At 47.0% G+C, this 23060-nt stretch overlaps 1 protein-coding gene across 13 annotated transcripts in view; it reads left to right on the top strand.

Moving 5' to 3' along the window:
* Positions 1 to 20777, top strand: part of NEDD4L (NEDD4 like E3 ubiquitin protein ligase) — an 88640-nt gene extending 67863 nt beyond the window's left edge. For 5 of the 13 annotated variants that reach the window (XM_054004446.1, XM_054004453.1, XM_054004445.1 and 2 more), the window contains 20 exons: positions 142 to 201; positions 2943 to 3074; positions 3547 to 3666; positions 4313 to 4510; positions 4949 to 5026; positions 6382 to 6436; positions 6526 to 6582; positions 10339 to 10397; positions 11696 to 11761; positions 12230 to 12459; positions 13070 to 13191; positions 13953 to 14023; positions 14127 to 14222; positions 15278 to 15351; positions 16341 to 16401; positions 16693 to 16752; positions 17225 to 17332; positions 17649 to 17745; positions 18033 to 18105; positions 19081 to 19468. In XM_054004446.1, coding sequence (XP_053860421.1) covers positions 142 to 201; positions 2943 to 3074; positions 3547 to 3666; positions 4313 to 4510; positions 4949 to 5026; positions 6382 to 6436; positions 6526 to 6582; positions 10339 to 10397; positions 11696 to 11761; positions 12230 to 12459; positions 13070 to 13191; positions 13953 to 14023; positions 14127 to 14222; positions 15278 to 15351; positions 16341 to 16401; positions 16693 to 16752; positions 17225 to 17332; positions 17649 to 17745; positions 18033 to 18105; positions 19081 to 19183 — 1920 coding nt within the window. In that variant the 3' untranslated portion in view covers positions 19184 to 19468. Of the gene's footprint in view, positions 1 to 141; positions 202 to 2942; positions 3075 to 3546; positions 3667 to 4312; positions 4511 to 4948; positions 5027 to 6381; positions 6437 to 6525; positions 6583 to 10338; positions 10398 to 11695; positions 11762 to 12229; positions 12460 to 13069; positions 13192 to 13952; positions 14024 to 14126; positions 14223 to 15277; positions 15352 to 16340; positions 16402 to 16692; positions 16753 to 17224; positions 17333 to 17648; positions 17746 to 18032; positions 18106 to 19080; positions 19493 to 20452 lie in introns of those variants that run through there. The other 8 variants (XM_054004447.1, XM_054004443.1, XM_054004449.1 and 5 more) reach the window with 6 other exon arrangements.
* The last annotated feature ends 2283 nt before the right edge of the window (positions 20778 to 23060 follow it).

Raw genomic sequence — 23060 nt, 5'->3', positions numbered from 1 at the left:
GGCTGATGGCTTTCAGATTTGCTATTACCCATCTAACTGCTCTCTCTTGGTGAAAGTGTCTGATGCCTTGCTCCTAAAGATGTGACAGTAACCTGTGATCTTCTTCAGTAAATATGTGTAACATTAATTGTCATTTAACAGCAGAATGGTCCCTCTAGGAGAGCTCGTTCTTCAACTGTCACAGGGGGAGAGGAGCCAACGGTAATAAAACTCTTTATCAAGCACTATCTCTAAATAAAACGGGGGGACACTTAGGTCTCGTACAATGAGCAACTTTTTTTTAAAAAAAAGCAGCCATGTGTTGAATGAAATACAGCTATTGAATGAAAACTTAGATATTTTTGTCCCAAATTTTCTCAACATTTCTCAAAACACTGTAATTGTACTCAAATACTGGCATGGTTTAGGGACATGGATGTTACGTTGAATTATGACAAAGCTGTGCACTAAGGAAATGCCACGGGCTCCTGAAAAATGAAAGCTACAACAGCTAATTCTTTTAAAAGGAAGCAGCAGTGATTAGAGACATCAAATCATTGTACATGTAGCTGTGTTTGCATCTTGTATCTTCTTGTCTTCCCTTACTCTCCATTAGACTAATTAATTTTAATTCTTAAAGTTGGTCTTAATTTGAGAGCCTTGGGGCTACAGTGATATAGCACAGAGCTCTTAATGGTCTTACTGAATGCCAGTTTCATTTTCCAGCAGTTCCTCAGCAGTCCAAGACTATAGTTTGATCATCCCATAAAATTCTTGATATACTTTGCTGAAAGTGTAATACAAGGAAAGTGGGTTTAATCTATATTGAACTTTAATCTAATTATGTTAGATTATGTTGAATATATATGTTGAACCTTTAACCTAATTAACTGCCAGTCTGAATCATTTGACAGAAATAATTTACAGTAACTATCATAAATGGCTTTTATGAATTTATGCCCTCCTAGAGAATTTGTTTCAGAGAAAGAAATTGAATTTATACTTGCTATAAATTGTTACTTGCATCTGGGAAATAAATAAATCTTACTTCTGGTGTTGATGCATCGTTCTGTAATACTATCAGTATTCACTAGTTTTTAATTTTAGAACCAGAGGAGCACATTTGTAAATAGCAAAGTCTAAATAAAATGCCTGACTCATTAGTAGTTACTTAATTGTGCTAGGTGAACTTGCACAGCAGTGGTACTCCCTTGGTAGAGCATCTCGTCTTGATTAGACTTTTTAGAGCAAAAAATGAGTATTTTGTGTAATGATGGGTGTATATATACACTCAGTGTAGCCATACCAAGATGTTTTACCTCACCATGCTGCAGTAGCTAATCCCCCCTTGTCTTTGTTCAGCATTTACACCCAGAGTCCCAGATCTGTAGAAGAACTGGGACTATGGAGGAATTGGGACTTACACAAGATTCATGGTCTAAATCCTTTGTCTTCAAAGGCTGCATTCTCTTGGGTCTTTGGGCACCTGAGGCTTGCAGACGAACAACCTTTCAGCAGTAAAAGTCTCTAGTCACCTTGGTTTTGCCTTCAGAATCCCTACAAGCCCCCTCCTTGGAGCAGGACCCACGGGCTCAGGCCCAGAAGCAGTGTCCTTCTCCCCATCTCTGAGTTGTAACTGAAACACTGTGGAGTGTTTGCAGCCCTTCCTGTGGCCTCCCTGACCCCAGACTGATGGATTGACAGCCACTGGCACAGCCTGGGCAAGGTGTTCTCCTCACTGCCTGCCAGCTCTGTGAACCGACATAGGGAAAATAGCCCTTGGCTCTTCAGGAGAGAAAGAAATGAGTCTGAGAGTTTGCACTTGGATTCTCATCTGTTTCCCTCTATTTTCTGTTCCCTATTGGAGTATGTCAGCTTCCTGACCCATCTGGTAGCTTTTCTCCTTTCCTTTCTTGATTATCCCTGCAGTTCTGCAGTTCCTTGTGTCAACTGTGCTCTGCTCTTAAACAGTGCCTGCACTGCCTATGGCAGTTGCTCTGGGAAAGATCTGGCAGAGATAAGGCAAGAACAAGAATTAAGTTCATTATCTTGCTGAAGTAAGGAATATAGAGAGGAGGGAAGAGAATGTGTCCTGGATTTCAGCAAGAGCCTTCAGAGGCCTTTACTGTTTCATGGCAAAACCCCAGAGCTTGCAGTGCATCAGCCTCTGAATTAGGCAGGTCCTTCATCCCACTTGGTTCCAGTTCGTAGCTCATGTGTATGAACTTGTGCTTGGGTATTTTGGGGACAGGAAAGACAAGAGAGAACATCAGCCACACACAGGGACACAGTGCCTGTGGGCAACAGGATGTGACTCTTCCCTTACCTGTATCCTTCTCTTAGAACAGGGTCTGACTTGTGGAGCTTTTACTAAAAGTTTTTGTCATGCTGAAGTTGAGGCTCCAGTTTGAGGTTATCTGGTGTCGTTGGGACACAGGAGCCCTGAGTGCAGCATTTGTGACAGAGCAAAATGGTTAAAATTAACTTTATAAACCCATAGTAGTTTCTGGCAACTGATTCAAGATACCCTGGGGTAAAGAAGAGAGCAGGCCTTGAGAGATCTTGACTGCATGGTTATTTAACTCTTACTTATCCATGCTGATAAAAGGAAGAAACCTCAGCCTTTTAAGGAAAACTCACTAAAACACAGAGTTCATTTTTCTCATTATGTGTAACAAAATAGAATGTTTGAGGGCATATAAACTTGTCTGTTTGCTGAATCAGTGTCAAACTGACCCAAAAGATCTCTTGGGAGAAAAAAATTATTTGATTCAAAGGCACATGATAAAGAGCTTGAATTAAATTAAATCAAATCAGAACCCGGGTTTTCCCATGTGGTTGTTGTGACTAAGAATTAAGAAGAGTCTAAGTTAACAAGTTGACTTTTTTTTACAAACAACAGAGTTTAAAATGTTTTTTAAGCTATTATAAAATAAGAATTCAATGATTTCTTGCCTGAGCAGCCTTCTGTGGCTTACGTGCACACCACGCCGGGCTTACCTTCGGGCTGGGAGGAGCGCAAGGACGCCAAGGGCCGCACCTACTACGTCAACCACAACAACCGGACCACAACGTGGACACGGCCCATCATGCAGGTACTGTGCTGCATCCTGGCAGCCAGCACTTGGCTTGGCTCAGGGTCATTCCAGCCTCCAGAAATCTGAAATTTAAAGGAAATACCCTAATCATTGTCATGACAATACAGATGAATCATAAAAAGCTGCAATAATTTGGGATGGTTTTGGTTACTTCTTTTAATTATATTAAGGCACAGGTTAAGGGTGATCGCTGCAAGGGAAGGAGGATGCAGAAGATGCAGAGATGCAGAAGAGCTCTTAAAAGGAGGCAAATGTGTTCTTTGGATTAAATGTGAAAGTTGGCTCAAGCCATTAATAGAACCGTAGGTTCTTGGCCCTTCCAGTGGAATTACATTAAATCCCCTTTATGGCCTTTAAGGAAGTCTGGTTAAGAAGAGCAGTAATGATGATAACAATGTCATTGGTTTTATCATGTCCTAAGCGTGGGCAGTGTTTGTGACATTTGTGACCTGGCTTTGCTCTGGCACAGCTCGCCGAGGACGGGATGGTGGGGCCGGGCACGAGCAGCAGCAACCACCTGAGCGAGCCGCAGATCCGGCGGCCCCGCAGCCTCAGCTCCCCCACTGTCACCCTGTCAGCGCCGCTCGAGGTGAGCCCCTCCCACTGCTCCTCACTCCTTGTCCTTCAGATGGGCTGCATTTCTTTTAAGTCTCTTTCCAAGTGATTCCAAACGCTGTGGACTGATGTTCACTGTGACGTGGCTAAAGAGTAGCTGAAGCGGCTCCCTACGCAATCAAAGCCTGCGCGTGTTTGACTTCTGACAGTGTGGTTCAAACTCTACTCATGGCTGTGCTGAAGAGAGCCAGTTCTTCAGATTTCCTCTTCGTGCTTAAGAGTTTGAAGAGCTGTGGCTCACACAGCCTTGCACTTAAAGGCTTTCTTGTAAATGAGATATATTGCCCCTGAAGCACAAAACACTGCTTTTGTCTTTCCTTGGTAAAATGAAATATGGACACATCCAGGGCAGGTGCAGGGGAAGGTACAATCAAGTGTAAATACTGGGGACATTGTCATTGTGCAGAGGAAGGCACAGAACACCGTGTCCTTTACAGCAAAAGACTGGGCATGTTAGAAGGCACAGGTAGAGCTAATTAAATTCTAGTAAATCAGTCCTAGCGTTTAATTCTAGCATTAATTAGATCGGGAATGAAAAGCTATTTGCTGTGAAGCCAGGTTGGGTTGGTTTTGCAGCCCCGAGTGCCGTGTGCGCAACGGTGCTGTTTCCTGCTCCGCAGGGCATGAAGGACTCTCCGGTGCGCAGGGCGGTGAAGGACACCCTGTCCAACCCTCAGTCCCCACAGCCATCCCCCTACAACTCCCCCAAGCCCCAGCACAAGGGGGCCCAGAGCTTCCTGCCCCCGGGCTGGGAGATGCGCATCGCCCCGAACGGCCGCCCCTTCTTCATCGACCACAACACCAAGACCACCACCTGGGTAAGGGCGCTCCAGCCGAGGCGCCGGGGGCCACGCTCCCACCTCTGTCTTCCTGCCTGCATGCCCCCGTGTCAGCATGGCACTTGTCTTTGTGTTTTTAAGAGCCAAAAATGTCCGTGTGGATGTAAAAACCCTTGTGGAGTGCAGGCATCCTAAGAACAGGCCTGTGGTTTTTGAAGCATATCCCTGGACATAGCACACATTTAATGGAGTCAGGTCTTACATCACCCTAACTCACTCAGCACTGGAAAATTCACTGCACTGTAGAAATCCTAATAAGGCATGTTTTGTTTATTCTCAAAAAATAAAAGAATAAAAAACTGTAAACTAACAGAAGTCTGTAACTGAAGTCTGTAACAGACTTCCAGATAAGTCTGTGCTTGACGTTGTAGATCTACCTTGATCTGTTGGATTTACAGTTGCATATCTGTGTTCCAGGAGGATCCACGGCTGAAGTTTCCAGTGCATTTGAGATCCAAAGCATCTCTGAACCCCAATGACTTGGGCCCTCTTCCTGTAAGTGATGCTGTGCCTGTGTTCTAACCTACACCTCCTGCCCCAGGGCTCTGCTCTGTTCTGGGCACAGGCTGCTGCAGCCCTTCTTGGAGGCTCTGGAGCCCTGCTGTGCCCTGGGGCTTGCTCAGGCCCTCCAGAGCCAGCCCAGGAGTCTCTAACTCTTGGCCTTTTCCTTTGCTACTGAACTGTTGTGTTTTGCACACACTTACCTGGGCTGTGTCTGACTGTGCTTTTAGATAATCATAATCACTGCTTAGGAAAAACAGAGCAGGTTGTGCCAAGCAAGCTCTATCAGTGCACCAGCATATTCTAGCATTTAGAAATTGGAATAAATTTTGATTTTTCAATGAAACCTCCATATTTTGCAGAGCAAATCATCAATTTAATGTCAGAAGTTTTGTCATACTTGTAGTCAAAGTACAATGGGGATTTACAGACATGTCAAATGCAGAGTTTTGCTTTGTTTTTAAAATACTCCCAGCCCTTAAAGATGGAGAGTAATGTGTGGAAGCTGACAGGTTCCTGGTCACAGCAGCAGGAATGCTCTTTGGCTTTAGGAAACAGTTGTCCAGGTACATGGGGCGTGTGTTAACCGTGGAGGCACTGAAGGCCCAATTACAGTTTGTTCTGTTAACTGCAAGGGGCAAAACATGCAGTGAAACCAGGGCAGCCTGACCTGTCACTAGCAACAGATTGTTAGTAACAGGATTTCACCTCAGTTAAACCTCCTGGTTTGGAGCGAGGTTGGGATGACTACAGAATTTAACAGGAGTTTCTCCAACTGGACTGAAGTGAAATAATTTCTCCTCTGTAATTTCTGGCAGCCCAGGCTGGCCAGCATTGCCTGTCCCTGCATCCTGCCGTCCGCTCTCCTTTCTGCACTGCAGGCGCCTGGGACATGAGAAAAGGGAACGGATGAAAAGGGAAGCACTGAGGACTAGGTTAGGACATTCTTGTCCCACTGTACAGGGAGCCTGGGTTACACATTTCCAGTAAATAACCCACATGGCTTTCAGAAGTAGGAGCAGAAACTTTCAAACTAAGCACGATGGATTATCTGTTCTCTGTGATTGTTTGCTCACAGCAGGAAATGGGTGGGAATCCTGAGGCAAGAGGTTTCCACTATAAAAAATATTCCCTGCACAGCATGCAGTCACCTATATAAGTTTTAGGTCTGAGTCTGCCTGGATTTGTGGCCTTGCCATTATGCATCTCCAGTCACTTGGGGTTTCCTACCTCATAAGCACCTTTGAGACAAGTCCAGTAGGTATGAGCAATGCACTGCTTCAGGCTGTGTGAGACTGGTAATATTTCACTTACTCTCTCTTTTCTTTGTTTTTATTTCCTATTTCCAGCCTGGCTGGGAGGAAAGAATACACCTGGATGGAAGAACATTTTATATAGACCATAGTAAGTAAGCACTCAGGTACTAGAGCAAATAGACGAAGGGAGGTACTAAGTATTGAAGTGAAAGCTTTGTGATTTTACTCTTCATTTAGGAAGCCAGGTGTTGATATGTGGAGACATTGATACCAGAGACTTAGTGCCCTCCTACGGTACTGTACATTCACTGGAAGCTTGCTTTAATTGGCTCATCAAGCTTTGTCCCTCTCTGACTTGTGAAGCATTAACATTTCCTCTCTGTGGTTTATTTTGTTCTTGTTGATATTTTGGAGTTGTTGTTGTTGTTGTTGATGATCCCATGGCTTATTTGCACTTAATAAATTAAAATATACACTAGGAATAGAAAATAAGATGAGAAAAGATCCTGTAGCCACAGCTCCACATATAGGCAGTGGAGCAATTAGCACTGAGAAGTACTTTCCTCTGCTTTCAGGTCTGTGGCAGTGCTGATTCTGATCTTATTTCCTATTTAGAGCATGTGAAACTGCACCAGCCCATTAATATTCTCCAGTTCTGTTAGTGGAGTTTTAGTGTAAGTGATGTTTCATTGTAGATTTGTCTTCCTAGAGCATCTCAGAACTGCTGTGTGAGTTTTGTTGGTGTTTGGAAACAAAGCAGCCCACAAAGGCTGGGCTGGGTCTTCTTATAATAAGACATTTCTTCACAGCCATAGCTAACTCTCATAACCATCAGAGGAGGGTGCACAGAGAGTTAAAACCTAAATTTACCCATGTTTGACAGAATTAGGTTTGTCCCTCAGTATCACTGACTCCCACGCTCATCCATAGAGATGACAATATTACGTCATTATTAAAATACTGCCTTTAAAGTAATACCAATTCTGAAATGGTATAAATCCTTTTAACTAAACATTAGAAATAATACACTCGTCAAGCACCTGATGAACCTCTTCCAAACTTTGGTACAGAGTTATTATCCTTTATCCCTTCTGTACTTATTTTTCCCAACAGAGATCTGGAAATATAACTATGGCAAATGATTCTAAACTGCTGCCACTAAGGAGTCACAGGATAAAGCTGTCCCATTTAAAACACCTGTGTATCTGCTGAGCCTCCCAATCTCTCTTAAAACTCTTTAATTTTTCAGTCTCCTAAAGCTATTTGAGCATGTGTTAGTCTCTAAAATGGAATGTTAAAAGTCATACATTAATTAGATTTCCTCAAAGAATTTGTAACTGTTGGGAAGCAAAATTTATGTGCATCTGAATTCTCCCTCTAGTCTCTTTTGATCTGAGTGGATTTAGCTTCTTACATAGCATTTTTCACAAAAGTTTAGGGAAGCTTTTGGTAATGCTGCCTGTTTCCAGCAGATGTCCCTTTGGTCCCAGCCTGGTGCCTGAGCACTGCTCCCGTGGCTGGGCTGGGGGGCCTGGAGGGCCAGGGGCTGTGCCACTGCCAGGACACAAAACCAGCAGGACAAGTCTGACAGAGTCAGCTGCTGGTCGTGTCCTGCTTCCCTGCCACGTTTTGTAACTCTGCTGCATAGTTCTCCAGCGCTGTTTGTCCTATTTTTGAAATGTTTTTCTCATCCCTGGGAGAAACTGCCAAAGTCCCCTGCAGCCGGCACAGCCCCTGTGCTGTACACAGGGACCAGGAGCACTGAGTACTGATGCACACAGCAGTGTTACTGGTACCAGAGGCTGTGTGTGACAGGGAACCCATTTGCCTGGCTCTCTGGGCCCTCAGCTGCCCCAGGCACCTTACCTTCCATGGACACACTGGTGTTCCCTGTTCCCTGCACACTGCTGCCATTCCTGAGAGCCTCCCAGGCATGTGCTCTATCTACCTGTTGGAAGGGATCAGAAGGGAAAAACAACCATTCTGCAACCATTTTCTGAACCAGTGATTCACGGACCGGGGGGAAGGATACATTGAATGGGTTCCCCTCCACCTGCACGTGGTGATATTCACAACATGCATCAGTGATTTACACAAGGAATTTGGAGGAAGCACTCCTTAGTTCAGCAGGAAGCAGCAGGGCAGGAGAGGGGAGAGAGGCTCACTGGAATGGGATGGGAAGTCAGAGTGAGTCTGGCAAAAGGCCACTGCAGTGTGCAGGAAGAGACTGTGTAAAGAGAATTGCAGTGTTACTCAGAATGGGAGCAATTAGCAGAATTTGGGTTGAAAAGGGCATGAAAAATACTATCACCTGGTCATGAGCTATCTCACCCTGTAATGTATTGACAGGAGTGCCTAAATCCAACCTGGAGTAACCCTTCCGATGCCATCAGCACTGGGAATGTCTGGCTGAGAGAGTTCTGTATCTGGCAGGGGGTCCCAAACTTCAGGGAAATAGTGGCCCCCTTGGAAAGGCAGGGGGAAGAGGGAATCCTCAAAGGCCTGAGAGCCTGGTTTATGACAGAATTGTATTGGTGGGAAGACTCAAATTTTTGACATTTTTGAAAATGTTGAGACTTTTGAAAATGTTCTTCAAAAGAAATGAGTTTGTTATCCATGTCCACTTGGGATAAGACAGAAAATCCTGAGCTACGGTTCTAGGTGAAGTGGCTCATGCCAGACCCCTGTAGCCCTGGAACACCATTTATAATATGTAGTCCCTGTAAGACTCTGAAAAGAAGGTTAGACTGAGATTCATTGGTGTCATCGCACACTCTGAAGTACAGAGAGCAAAGAGCTGACACACTATCAGTCATTTATGTTACCTCTGATTCCACAGAAAACTGGCACTGTGATTTGTGGCCGCTGGTGTCAAGAAGGTGACCAGAGAGCTCTGTAGAAGGGAACTCCAGTGTAGGGGTTGAAAACTGAAAGGGTTGGGCTGGGTTTCCACCTTGGCAGCAGCTCTGCTCCATGCATCTCTGGGGTCTCTGGAGCTCAGGCTGGCAGCCCTCCAGCATTCCTGTAAGTGATAAATAGCTTGAAGGGAAGACAATAGTATTTTGTGAAGGGAAAACAATAGTCTTTTTCTATTAAATTAACTAATAGATCAAATGTCTTGAAATGTGCTTGCAATCATTTAGAATTTTCTCCAGTTAACATTTGCTGAATGACACCTTTCAGATCCCAGTCCTTCTTAAACCAGCTTGGGATGCAAACTTATAGGGCTTTTCCAGTTCTAGAAACATGGAAAATGCAATCTTGATTCCTGATACCCAGTTCCTAACCCAGAGCAGTGTCTGTAACAAAACAGAGGGATGGCAGGCCAAGGGTGAACAACACCTTGCCATTGCAGGTGGCAACTGGGACGGGGTTTGGAGCATTGTCTTATTGTTGCAACACCATTGTTTTGTTGTGATTCTGTTGTGTTCAGAATCTTGGGAGGAGCAGCTGTCTGGAGGCAGGGAAGGGGAGTCCCACCATGGTCCTGTAGAACCTTTGCTGTCATCCTCCCGGTGCTCTTCAAAGCTGTAGATGGAAAGAACTGGGCTGTGTTGTGCCACTGCCAGCATCTCCATTGGTCGTAACTGGGTGATTTTCTTGCACCAAAACAGGACAGTTCTGCCTTCCTTTACCTTCTCATTAAGGTCTAGGAAAAATGTTATTCCCTCCAAATTTAGAAGTATGATACTTCAGCCATCTATGCAAAATTTCCAAACAGTAACCTAGGGTGTCATTGCCAAAAGTTCTGGGTTCCTTTACCTGTCGGGCCATGTATCTCCACTCCCAGCCCATGTTCAAATGAACATGTTCACTCACTCCTGCAGATGTTGCCATCAAAGCAGTGCAAATTCCCTGGGTTCTGGGGTAGTTCTGTGTTTTTGAGTGAATGTTTTCAACTAAACAGTGTGTTGGAGCTGGGGAGGGTAGGGAGACACAAGCCTTTACTAACCCTGACGGACCTGAGCAGTGCTAGGGAGAAAAAATACAACAGAAGTTCACAGTGTGGTACCAGAGAAGTCATGGGATCATCTCTTTTGTTATTTGCAGATAATAAAATTACCCAGTGGGAAGACCCCAGGCTGCAGAACCCTGCCATCACGGGCCCAGTAAGTACTGCTGCGGGATCTTCCATGAAATGCCCTGACTCGGGTACAGCTGGAACAGCAGCAGGCCCTGCCTGCTCCCCAGATCAGGGGTGGGCAGCCAGGGAAGCAGGAGCTCTGCTGGTCTACATCCTAAGTCAGAAAAAACTGGGTATGTCACAGCAAGTTCTGGGCAGTCTCCCAGGGTTTGGGGATGGTTATTGGAGAAGTGCTCCTATTTACCCATTACCTGGGTCATCACTGACAGTAGGATTTTACTGAGCTGACACACCGTTCTGTTTATTTTGGGATCTCTAGACAATGAAAAGCTCTTTACACTTGGGAGGAGAGAGGTGGGCCTATGTAGATTCAAAGTGTGAAAAAGAAAGACAAAAAAATGGGTCTGTCAGTTTAAGAGATATAAAGCTTCCAGCAGATAAACAGAGGTTTCAGAATATCAACCTTAGAAAAAAAATAAACACAGCATTTTACTTCAGTATCAAATTTTAAAAACATCAGAGTGATTCTGAGTTTTTCTGCTGGGTTATGCCAGTTTATGCTATTTTATGGCATTCTGAGTAATCAGACTTCCATTCCCAAGATGTTTCCTGGTGCCAAGAGTACCTTTTTATTCTGCATAAGTCCTTGGGACCTTTAGGAGTTTCAGGACACAGCAGATGAGCCTGCTGCACGGTTAAATTCCAACTGCTTAGTAATGATATCAATAATAGTCACTTTTTGACCATAGTTGCTTTTGGAGGGATTTACTCATTTATCAGGCATTTAACACTGGAGATCCTCACACACAGTACTGTGCAAATTACTAATAGGCCTTCCCCCAGAAATGGTGAGCATAAATGAGAGAGACTATTTGAGAAAGTTTGTTTGAAGGAAATGAAATTACCATGGTCTCCTTGAGCAACTGACAGTGGTTTGTTTGTTGGTTTTAAGGGAAGCTGGAGCTAATCCATTTCACAGAAGCACTAAGGATTCATCTGAATGCTTTCAATAATATTTCTGGTGCCGTGACAAACAGAATTACTTAAATTGCATTTCAGGTAGTGTTTAAATAAAGGAAACATGTAGAAAGATTCCTTAATGGCTGTAGAAAAGTCATACTATCATCAGTAAAATGATCAGAGTAAAGTGATGTCATTTTGTGGGATTTTAAAATCTCTCCTGGCTGCTGTCCCTCATGGGTGGGTTCAGGGGAGCCCATAGCACAATGTGTGGGTAGCAGGGCTGTCCATCCCTTTTAAGTGCTGTGGGGTATCAAACTGCTGAGTAGCAGGAATGACGTGTCCTCCCGCTGCTCCCAACAGGCAGTGCCGTACTCCAGGGAGTTCAAGCAGAAATACGACTACTTCCGCAAGAAGTTAAAGAAACCTGTGAGTAGAACCAGCTCGGGGGCTGCAGGACACACCTGCCAGGTTACTCCATTGTGCTGCTCATGAAGGGCTCAAGTAGGAACCAAAAACATGAAGCAAAGTTTGAATTTGATGGGTTTCTCAACAAAAAGCTTTTCTAAGTCTTTAAGACTCACATTTTTCTAGATAAATGCAAATGCCCTTAAAATAGAGCACAGTCGATCTTTCTCCTTTTTTGTTTTGTTTGTTTGATACTTTTCTTGACATTTTCATCAAATATTTACCATAGAAGTCTGCAGCACTGTTCTGGAACTAGCCCAGTTCCCCCCATGCTGTCAGCCTGTGGACTGAGAGAGCACTGGGAAATAAAAACATGGGGAACTGGAACACCAGGTGTCTGGTCTGTCACTGAGCTGTTCTCAGCCAGTAATTTGCCCAAAGACTTATTTCTTGAGACTAACAAGGATAATCTAATCTTCTTTCATACAGGCTGACATACCCAACAGATTTGAGATGAAATTACACAGAAATAACATCTTTGAGGAGTCCTACAGAAGAATCATGTCTGTGAAGAGACCTGATGTACTAAAAGCCAGGCTCTGGATTGAATTTGAGTCAGAAAAAGGACTTGACTATGGAGGTGTGGCCAGAGAATGGTTTTTTCTCTTGTCCAAGGAGATGTTTAACCCTTACTATGGTCTCTTTGAATACTCAGCAACGTAAGTGTCCGTTAAATATTTGTATTCTCAAGGGATATACATTACATTTTGCATAAGAGGCAAAGTTGCTTTGGGCAGAAGTAGCTCCTCCTTCCCAGGGTGCCCTGGGCAGCCTCTGGAATTCTCCTTGAGAACCCAGAAAACATTTCCATTGCTCAGACAATATCCAGGGCAGCAAAACTGCAGTTTTTGAGGCCAGTAATGATGAAGGGACCAATGTCACAGAAAAGCCTCTTTCTTCTGCTGCCCAGAGTTCCAGCGCTGCTGTAGAGCAAGCTGGGAACACAGCTGCTCATTCACACGGCAGGAGTTCCCCAGCACTGGCCTCCCAGAATGTAAAGTGGGGGCTACCCAGCTTTAAAATCTTGGAGCAATCCACTAGTGCACAGGAGAGAGGGCTCCTGCTCACAGTGGGTTTGGTTTGCTGCTGTGTCAGCCCTTCAGCCCTCAGTGGCTCCGTGGTGGGACAGACTGGAAAGGACTTGGGCACAGCCCCACAGCGCTGTTGAAGGGACATGCCCCTAAGCACAAGTTATTTATTAACATTTCTGAGTATGTGCTTATTTAAAGACTTGGTTCTTCAGCTGTTTTTTTTCTTTCCCCAAAAAAGGGACAACTATACACTTCAGATTAATCCTAATTCAGGTCTCTGTAACGAAGACCATCTATCATACTTCACCTTCATTGGCCGGGTGGCCGGCCTGGCTGTGTACCATGGGAAGCTGCTGGACGGTGAGTCCTGCTCCTGCTCTGCTGCTGCCACTGGGCTTTGGGGAAGGAAATGCACCTGCCTGAGAGCCCCAGGTTCTGGGGACAGTCTGGGACTGGCACTCTAGAGACTTGAATGGTGATTCACAAAATTACAGTGTCTTACTTAACAAGTGGGTTTCATACAAAGTTTTCCTCCTTTCTCCACTCACGTTAAAACTCCAGAACCAGCATGAGCACTGTCCCTAGAGGAGAAGCATGGAATTTGTATCAGTCATTTCCATGCAAACCTGCAGCCAAACTAGGGGGGCCAACTGCAGCATATTTTGATATGTAAAATTATTGCTGATAATTAATTACAATTTCTGCTGCATTTTGAAATCTCACACCAGGCAGACATTACTGGCCAGATTTTCCTGAGCCCTGGTGCAGCAGAGGAAGCTCAGCAGCCTGGTTTTCAGGCAACTCCTTGGAGAGAGGAGCAGTGATTTTAATTGGGATACTGTGCGTGTGCCCTGAGCTCAATTCCCCAGCTTTTAGATCTCTCTGCCATTAATGTTAGCATGGTCAGTGCAGTATGGTAGTTAGTGGATAATTGTAGAAACTGAAAAATTGGACTTTCTGTGCCTCAATAAACCTGAGCTGCCATGATGCTGTTGCAATTGCAGGACTGTTACAGTCAGGAGGTAACAGGAAATGCCAGGGGTGGTGCCCTCAAGCAGTCGTACCTTTATGGAATGTGCAGGTGCAGAGCAGGGCACGGAATGCTCTCCTCTCTCTTGCAGGCTTCTTCATCAGACCTTTCTACAAGATGATGCTGGGGAAGCCCATAACGCTGAAGGACATGGAATCAGTGGTAAGACCCCATTTAAACCGTGCCAGGGCTCACAGGCCCATGGGTTTCTACAACTCTGCACTAATTGCCCATTTTCAAACTGCCGAATTGTGATCTGCCCTAGGATAGTGAATACTACAACTCTCTGAAGTGGATCCTGGAAAATGACCCTACGGAGCTGGATCTCATGTTTTGCATAGACGAGGAAAACTTTGGACAGGTATGTAAAGGTTATTTACATCTTAGAATTGGTTATTGCCAGCAAGTACCTCACTACTGAGCAGAGTCTCATGGTGGTGAAGGCACTGATCAGCCTTCACCTCGCTACGTTCCCAACGGGGACTGGGGGTGCCACATTCCTGTCAGGGAGCCACAACATCTCTGGGACAAGCCGGGTATGCAGCTGAGTAAAATACTCGCAATGAGAAGGAATAAAGGTGGCCCACAGTCCAGCTGGGACATGGTCCAAGCCCAGGGGACTGCTTGGGTTTCTGAGGTCAAAGGTGTTCTCAGAGGAGGGCGGTAGAATGACGCCAGGGAGGTCCTCTCTGTTGTGCCTGTCACAGCGGCAGCTGGTACAACGGGGGCATGCTGCCAGGTTTAAAAGGGTCACAGTCAATGGGTAACTTTTGCCATTACAAATGAAAATGTTGTAGACAATAAATTAAATTAATCTGCTTAGAGGTTTTTATGACCTTTTTTAGTGTCTTCCCTTTGTTTACTTCTGAGACCTAGATCCTGGCTCCAGGTACAACTGGACCTGGGGACTATAGGGTCTTTTATAAAAACTTACTTCAACATTTCAAACTATGCACTCATTGTCCTGTCAAAAACATTCTGATCCACTTTCCAGTGGGTACTGCCTTTTTCCTGAAGCAACATACGGTTCTGGATTACGTGGAGAACTAGGGAGAGTATTGAAGCCACAGAATAGAGAGGTTTTGTAATACAGTGGTTGGCTTTCGGCAGTTTCAATATGTGATTTAGCTTCTTCTCTTATAAATAATAACTTTTTATAATTTTGTATATATAAAGTACATCCTTTGTGGTTATATTTTATATAAATGTATAATTTCATTATTATAAATAATAATGATAATAAAATTATTAGTAAATAGCCAGCCTCTCTGCTGGCAACGCAAGATTGTTCAAAAGTGTAAATCAATTTACTAATGATTTCCTGATACTGCTTGTAAAACGCTGCTCAGGGAGAGTGGGTTCTGGGAGAAAGATGTCCTCAAATAATGGGGGGTTTTTTGGTCTTCTGAAATATAGACATATCAAGTGGACCTGAAGCCCAATGGGTCTGAAATCATGGTAACAAATGAAAACAAGCGGGAATACATTGAGTAAGTATCATTATGGAATATGCCTGGTGGTAAGAAAGAGCAGTTGTACTTAACAATTGACCCTGCTGCAATTCCTGTTGTTTGTACTGCACAAAAGCATTGGGAAAAAGAATCTTACAGTTAACATTGGTTATATCCAGTCAGACATAAGAACAAAGAGTAAAATAAATTACGTGCTTTGTTCTCCTGAAATTCCCCCCCTCACCATGGAAACGTGCACCTCGAACATCTGGCTCAAGTTCAGATGAGCCAGAAGGTGCTCTCCAGCCTGACCCTCATCCCACTGTCCTCCTCTGCCAGTCACAGACCAGAGCCAGGATTCCAGTGCCAGCGTTCCTACCAAAAATCAGCCAAATCTGAAATTAGGTTTTATTTTCAGCTTTCTCAGTTCTTTCACCTACCAGGATGTAAAATGCTAAATTCACTTATACCTGCTGGCATTTTAAATTAGGGCCTTTTCCAAGGTGAAAGACATTAAAATTGATACATTCATGCAAATTGGAATTGATTTCCAGTGCCTGGACCTAGACCAATTCCATGCCTGGAACTGATTTTTTATGCCTGCACCTGTGAGGTGTTTGTGCTGTGGGTGACTGGTACTGAAAGCAAGGTGTCCCTTTGATGCTGCAGTTTATTTCTTTATAGGTGAGATGCTGTCCTGACAGCTCTCCTCAGAGCTTGCAGACTTTGCTGGGAATTTTTAATTACTCAGTGCTCTGGAAGAATAAAATGTCGGCTCACATAGGTACCTACAGGAGCAAAAATATTCCCACTGTGATTTGGTCATAGTCACTGAGATTTTTTGATTGTTTCTTCAAAATTCCATCAGTCACCAGCCAATAAATTGGAACAACTGGTGAAAGCTGCTTAGTTACCTGAAGTTGTAAATGACAGACTGAAAGCACTTGGGGTTGCTGAAACCTCTGAACACTTGGCTGAGACCTGCTAATGAGTTTGTTTTTCTGATGGGGTTTTGTTTCTTTCTGCAGCCTGGTCATCCAGTGGCGGTTTGTCAACAGAGTGCAGAAACAAATGAATGCCTTTCTGGAGGTGAGGCTCTTTAACAGCTCCTTTCTTTCACAAAAGTAGGCATACACATTTCTTACCCACTGGTGTCTGTGTAAAGGGAGTGGGGAGCTTGGCAGGGAATGCAAATAGAATACTTATGTTTATGATTTTTCAGTTTTATCTTGTGTAAGACTATATCATCTTTCCCTTATGAGAATCAGGTCATTCTCTTTCAAGTTTAATTATTTGAGCTTGAAGTAATTTGGTCACTGATGTTTTAAATTAGGATTTATGTGGGATGAGAGTTTTAACTTCGCTGTTTTTTCTTTTTAGGGATTCACAGAACTGCTTCCTATTGATCTGATTAAAATTTTTGATGAAAATGAACTGGAGGTGAGTCAATTTGGTGCCCCAAGCTGACAGTTCTGACAGATGCACCATGTTCTGGGCTCTTCAGTCATCCATCCCTCTCCCTAAGGGAATGTGCAGACACAGCTGCCTTGCTCAGAGTTGGAAATTTTTTGTTTCTTCCTAATTAATAAATCTATTTATGACATGCAAAGAACTGCACTCAGGGAGGTGGTTGGGGGTGTGCATCTGAAAGCCTGGAAGTAGCTTAGTGGGTAAGTGCCATCATGCCTCTGCCAGTCACATTTGAGCCAAACACGTGGAAGTTGCTGTTACAGTATGGCAGTGTGCAGCTATTCTCCAGTAACTGGAATACTCTGGGAAGAAGCTCTGACTCTCCCCTGTGTGTGCATAAATGACTGAAGGTCAGAGCCCTGAGGGGCAGTGACACCTTGTTACCCCATGAGTGCAGGGAAACACACACTCACTCACATCCCACCGCTCTGTTTCCCTGCAGTTACTGATGTGTGGCCTTGGTGACGTCGATGTCAATGACTGGAGACAACACACCATCTACAAAAATGGTTACTGCCCAAATCATCCAGTTATCCAGTGGTTCTGGAAGGTAAGACTGGCACCACCTCTGACTGGTCCTGTAAGCGAAAGTTACTGCCCTTTTTTGCCATCTTTTTTCTTCATGAAAACTGCTAAGAATAGGGCAGTCTTGTGCTGGGGGCAGGACCTGCTCCCACCTCACTCGGGTGAGGACAGGGGTCGCTCTTGCCAGAGCAGCCCACAGATGGGACCTGGAGCCGAGACAGTCCATTGTGTTCTGAGAGTTGGCTCATACAAAAGGTGATTCACGCTGGCTTCGGGCTGCTCTCAGGGCCCATCCAGGCCAGGGTAGGAGGCTGAGGCTGATGGTATCCATTTGCCAACAGGCTGTTCTGCTGATGGATGCTGAGAAACGGATCCGGCTGCTGCAGTTTGTGACCGGGACGTCACGCGTGCCTATGAACGGATTTGCTGAACTTTATGGTGAGCTGCTCGCGGCGCGATGGGAATCCAGCCAGCCTCTGACCCCCACGTAGCACTGAGTTGTAAATGCTGATCTCTGAGCTGACTTCCTTGGCGTTATGCAAGTTCTGAAACCAACTCACTGGGCTTGGAAAGAAAGAACCACAGTCATGTTGCTTTAATGTACCTGTTTCAGGTGAAGAATCCAGCCCACAACTGATGCCAACATTTCACGTTAAAAATAATATTGAGGCAGTCTCGGTAGTGTCCAGCAATTTCTGTTTCATACGGTTTTCATTTTCACCCAGGTTCAAATGGTCCTCAGCTGTTTACAATAGAGCAGTGGGGAAGTCCTGACAAGCTGCCCCGAGCTCACACCTGGTAAGTCACCAAAGCATAAATTCCAGAGCTGCTCCTGCCAGAAGGGCCACGCTGCTGACCATACTCAGCTCTGCATCAAACAGCATTTGATCCTGTGGGTCCCCAGTGCCTTTGCAAACTGAGAAACTGAAGCATATTATTTTATTTCCCACATCCTAGTAAGTGGATGTAATGAACTACAGCAAGTCAGACATCACCAAACAACCATAAAAAGCCCATAAATCATTGGTGAATTCAAAACAAAAGTAAGATTATAAGATAATTTAACCCTGGTTTATAGATTTTGCAAACATTGAAAGCATCCAGTACAAATTTCTCTTGCTCTGTTACATTTCAGGAATGTGTCTTTTTAAAGAAAAATGGTGCTGAATTGGAAAACTATTTTATAGAGTATCAGTACAGACTAGGGATCTTTCTGTGAAACAAATAATTCTATAGAATAATGAGTTTTTATTAAAAAAAAAAAAAAAGAAACAAACCTGAAAACAAAAGCACAAAATCTATCAAACACAAACAATACTACCCTGAACATGCTCCAAAATCAACCCATCCTCTGTGGGTTCCAATTTTCTGCTAGCTTTTACCTTCGGAAGATTTTCTCTTGGATGTTTAATCTTTTTTCCTTCCAGAGAGGAAAGGATCTGTCCTCTAAATCCAGAATATCTTTGCTGAGCTTCAAGAAATTGGTCCTTTAACAAAGATTGTTTTCCATCCTCTAAATGCAGTGAAGGGCTTTCTGTTGGCTTTTTTCCTCTCCGAAGTGATTCTTACCAAATTCCTGCTTCCAGCTTCCCAAAGGAAGGCAGCACACAGTTACTGGAGAGCTCATTCAGGCAGGTGTGAGGTGTGCAGGGAACACTGTGGACCACAAGCTGCATTCTTAATCAAGATCCCTAATTATTTAATCTTTTCTAGTTCTTAAAAACTCTGTTTTTCCATGGATTATTTGAGTGACTCTTTCCTTGTCCCTTCCAGCTTTAACCGCCTAGACTTACCTCTGTATGAATCTTTCGAGGACCTGCGGGAGAAGCTCCTCATGGCTGTGGAGAATGCCCAAGGGTTTGAAGGGGTGGATTAACTTTGCAGCACCCGTTCCCTCTCCAAGCACGTTCTGCTGGCTTTGGCACCTGCCCGAGGGACTCCGAGGGCTTGTGGCATAGCAGCCGCCCGGCGCTGGGCTCTGGAGCAAAGCCCGGCAGAGCGGGGGCCGAGCCCCGAGGCTGGGACTGTCACCTGGGGTGGCCTTGCTGATGTTCCCGCACCAGTTGCGAACTGATCACATTTCAGCAGGACTTACTCTATTTATGTTGTGCCTCTGTAGGCAAAGCCCTTAATAAATATTTTACACAATTTCTAATGACAATGAATGGAATTAATCATTTTACAGGTATAGTATTACAACTCATGTTTACTTCTTAATTGATTTAGACATTTTCAGATTTTATTTCATTACAATTAAATATCATATACTTGGAAAAATGAGCATTTTTCTTAATTTCATACCAGACTTTTTTTTCAAAGCACATTGAGCCTTGTGTTCCTGAACTATTAGGAGAGTAGGAGAAAGCTCTGTTGGAAGCTTTCTCTCCACAGGCTGTCTCTTGAAAGCAACTCTCTTCATTAAGCACATCACTGTTGTCTGTATCCAGAAGTATGGGCTGGATGTTGCATTTTTGTGTAAGTACTAGAAGAGTGTCAAGGCACAGCAGAGCCCTGACACAGCATGTCCAGATCTCTGCTCTACTGAAGCTGCCTCATTACTGCCAAGCTGTACATGTGCAACAAAGCATCTGGGCTGGGGCTGGCATTTAGCCTTCTAGGAGAACGTGCTGAACCCCGTCATTCTCTCTGTACAGTGATTGGTTTTCCATCCTTTCCGCATTCCTGTTTGCAATGGAGGCATTCCAAATGAAATCTGGCACTCTGGAACACAGCTCTGTTCTGGCTCCTGTTTGTGTGCACTTGCTAATGAACCTAATTAACACTGGGGTTGTTAATTTCTAACGGCACAGACTCTGAAGGCACTTTCTGTACCACCGGGAAGGCAGACCTGGTATGAGCATAAACACTAATGGGATTTTACTCCTTCCTACTGCACATGTCCTTCTGTGGTGAATTTGGCTGCTGCTGTATAAGAGAAAACCCCACCAGCTCTAGACCTGAGCCTGCAGACATGTTCCTCAGTAATTGTTTCTGTGATTTCTTTTTTACTTACAAAGATTTATTTAATATACACTGCTATCTAATCCATTTTGTTACCTATGACATGTTGCATGCTTAATCTATAATGTCTGAGTTGCATCTGTTTTCTGGCAGATTAAAGGTGACAGATTTGTGTTTGCCCCAGTGCAGTGACATGGTGACAGCACTGCTGGAGCTGGTTCCACTGACCTGCAGCTCTGCCCCACCTGTTCCCCAGCATCCAAGAAAGATGACATCACTTGCCAAAACAAACTTCCACCTCATCGCCAACAGTTTTTGAGCCCTGGCCTTACCTGTGTGTCCAGCCTGCATCCAGCCACCCTGCGGAGCCTTGGATACAGGGTCACCCAGCTGGGAGGAAGCCTCACTGCCAGTAGCATTCAGCAGTTATGGTCCCAGTCCTGAGGAAGATTAGGGCAGTACTTGAATGCAGTTCAAGATTCCTTCTCCATTAAATATGCTTCCTGACATTCCCGCCTGACCTTTTCCATCGGAGGAGCGGTTGGAACACAAGACAGTGGTTGGCATCAGAGTAGACAGGAATGCTGGACCGATTGCTTGGCTCTGGGGATAGAAGAGACAAATCTAGGTATTCCCACTGACCTGTACATTAAGCACAGCTGATTCTAACGGGGAACCCCGGAAAGTCCCAGGAGGCAGGGTCCGGGTGACATCGGGGGCAGGGCCAGACGGCTTCAAGGGGGGGCCCGGGCCCGGCTCAGGTGCGCGGGGCGGGGCCGAGGTGATTTAATCCCCGGAAACCGCCCCTCGATCATTTGCTCACTATGAGCGCGGTGAGAGTAGGAGCTCCTGCTCCGGGCTTCCCAGGTGAGTCGTGGGGCTTCGGCTTCCCCACCGCTCCGTCTCCTTTCTTCTCCCTGAATTCCTCTTCTTTCTCCCCCTTCCATCTGCCCCCGAAAACCTCCCCGCCTTTGCCCCCCCCTCCCACCTAGCCCTCCTTCCACCTCCCCATTTCCCCCCCCCCGCCCCCTCAAAAACCACCCCTCCTCTCTTCCCGTCTACCCTCCGTCCTTCTCCCCATATTCCTCCTCTTTCTACCCCTTCCTCCCCCGAAACCTGGGGAGAGCGAGCCACATAGAAAGCGGGGGAGAGGAAGGAGAGCATCAGGTCTCACGCGGCAGGTGTCGGATGCGCGGTGGCCTCGGGGGCCGCGGAGGGCTCGGCATCCCCGGGGGCTGCGGGGCGGCTCCGTGTCCGCCAGGCGGCGCCCCGCGGGGCGGGCGGCGGCGCTGAGGGCGCGGCGCTGCCGGCGGGGTCCCGGGGCCGGCACGGGCGGTCCCCGTGCCCCGCCCGCTTCCAGCCGCGATCCAGCGTCTGCTCGGGGAAAGCGCCGTCCTCCTGGCGGGCCCGGCAGCGGCACGGCCCCGGCTCCCCGCGGCCGCAGCGGGAGCGTGCCCGGAGCCCCGGCGGGCCCCCCAGCCCCGCGGCGGCCGGAGCAGGAGGGGCAGCGCCGGGCTCGGGTCCAGCGCCCGTCCCGGAGCGGCTCCTCCCGCCCGCGGCGATGCCGGTCCCGATCCTTCGGCCCCGGGACTCGCACACCGCCCTCCGAGGAAGAAGCGGCTCTGCCCAGCGTCAGCAGCAAATGCCGGCAGGACCGGGGACCCGAATCCCCGGGCCCAGATCCCGGTCCCGGCCCCACCCGAGTGCCTCGGGCTCCGCGCAGCGCCGGGAGCAGCCCCCGATCCCAGTTTCCGCACAGCGGCGAGCGACGGTCCCGCCACATCCCGAGAGGAGCATCCCCCGCAGAAAGCGGAGCGGGCGCGGATCCGCCGGCACTCGCGGGCGGGGCGGGGCGGGGCGGGGCCGCGGGGGCGGGGCCGGTACAGGTGTGGCGGGCGGGGCCGGCACAGGTGTGTGCGCAGGTGCGCGGGGCCCCAGAGCGGCTGCGCGGGGCGGGGCCGTGGGGGATTTAAGCCGCGGGGAGGGCCCGGCGGAGCCATTTGCTCCTCGGCGCTCGGTGCGGGAGGCTGCGGCCGGCCCGGGCGCTATATCTCTATTTCTTTTTCTTCTACGTTTCTTTTCTTCCGTATTTCTTTTATTCTATACCTCTCTTTTCTACCCTCCCTTCCTCCTCTCCCCCACTCCCGCTCCCTCCCTCTCCCCTCTAGCCCTCCCCTCCCTCCCCCCCGGGCGCCCCCCCCTACCCGCCCCCCCCTCTATTGCCCCCACTCCCCCCAACCCTACCCTGCCCCTCCATCCGCTCCCTCGTGCTTCCACCCTTCTGTCCCTCCCCAGCCGTGCTCCCTCCTGCCCCTTCTCCCTGCTCCCCTTTCCCCCCCCAGTCCTTCCCCACCTGCCTTGAATCCTCCTTCTCCTTCCTCCACTCTTCCTTTCCCCCTCCACACCCCGGCTCCTCCTGCCCCCTTTCCATGATACCTTCCCCCCACACCTTCCACCTCCTTCCCCAAACCTGCCTTCAACTTTCCTTTCCTTGCTCCACCCTGCCTTCCCCCCAGCCCCCTCCCCGACCGCCCTGCACAGCCCGACCTCTCCCCACCTGCCCCCTGTCCTTGTCACCCTCCGCCCCACCACGCCCTCTGCTCCCCTATTCCCGTTCTCCATCCTCCGCTCTCCTTCTTTTCCCCGCAGCCGCGGGGCTGGGGGCGCCGGAGAATAAAGCCCAGAGGGCCGGAGCCCGGCGCCCCCCGCCCTCGCTGGGGTCCCCACACGGGGCCGGGCCCGCTCTGCGGGTCCCCCCATTCCGGTCCAACACACCGCCCGACACTGCCGGG

Source organism: Vidua macroura, chromosome Z (genome assembly GCF_024509145.1).
Source record: "Vidua macroura isolate BioBank_ID:100142 chromosome Z, ASM2450914v1, whole genome shotgun sequence".
Lineage (NCBI taxonomy): Eukaryota > Metazoa > Chordata > Aves > Passeriformes > Viduidae > Vidua > Vidua macroura.
The sequence above is the reverse complement of the archived record's forward strand: the minus strand, read 5'-3'. Positions and strand labels throughout refer to the sequence as shown.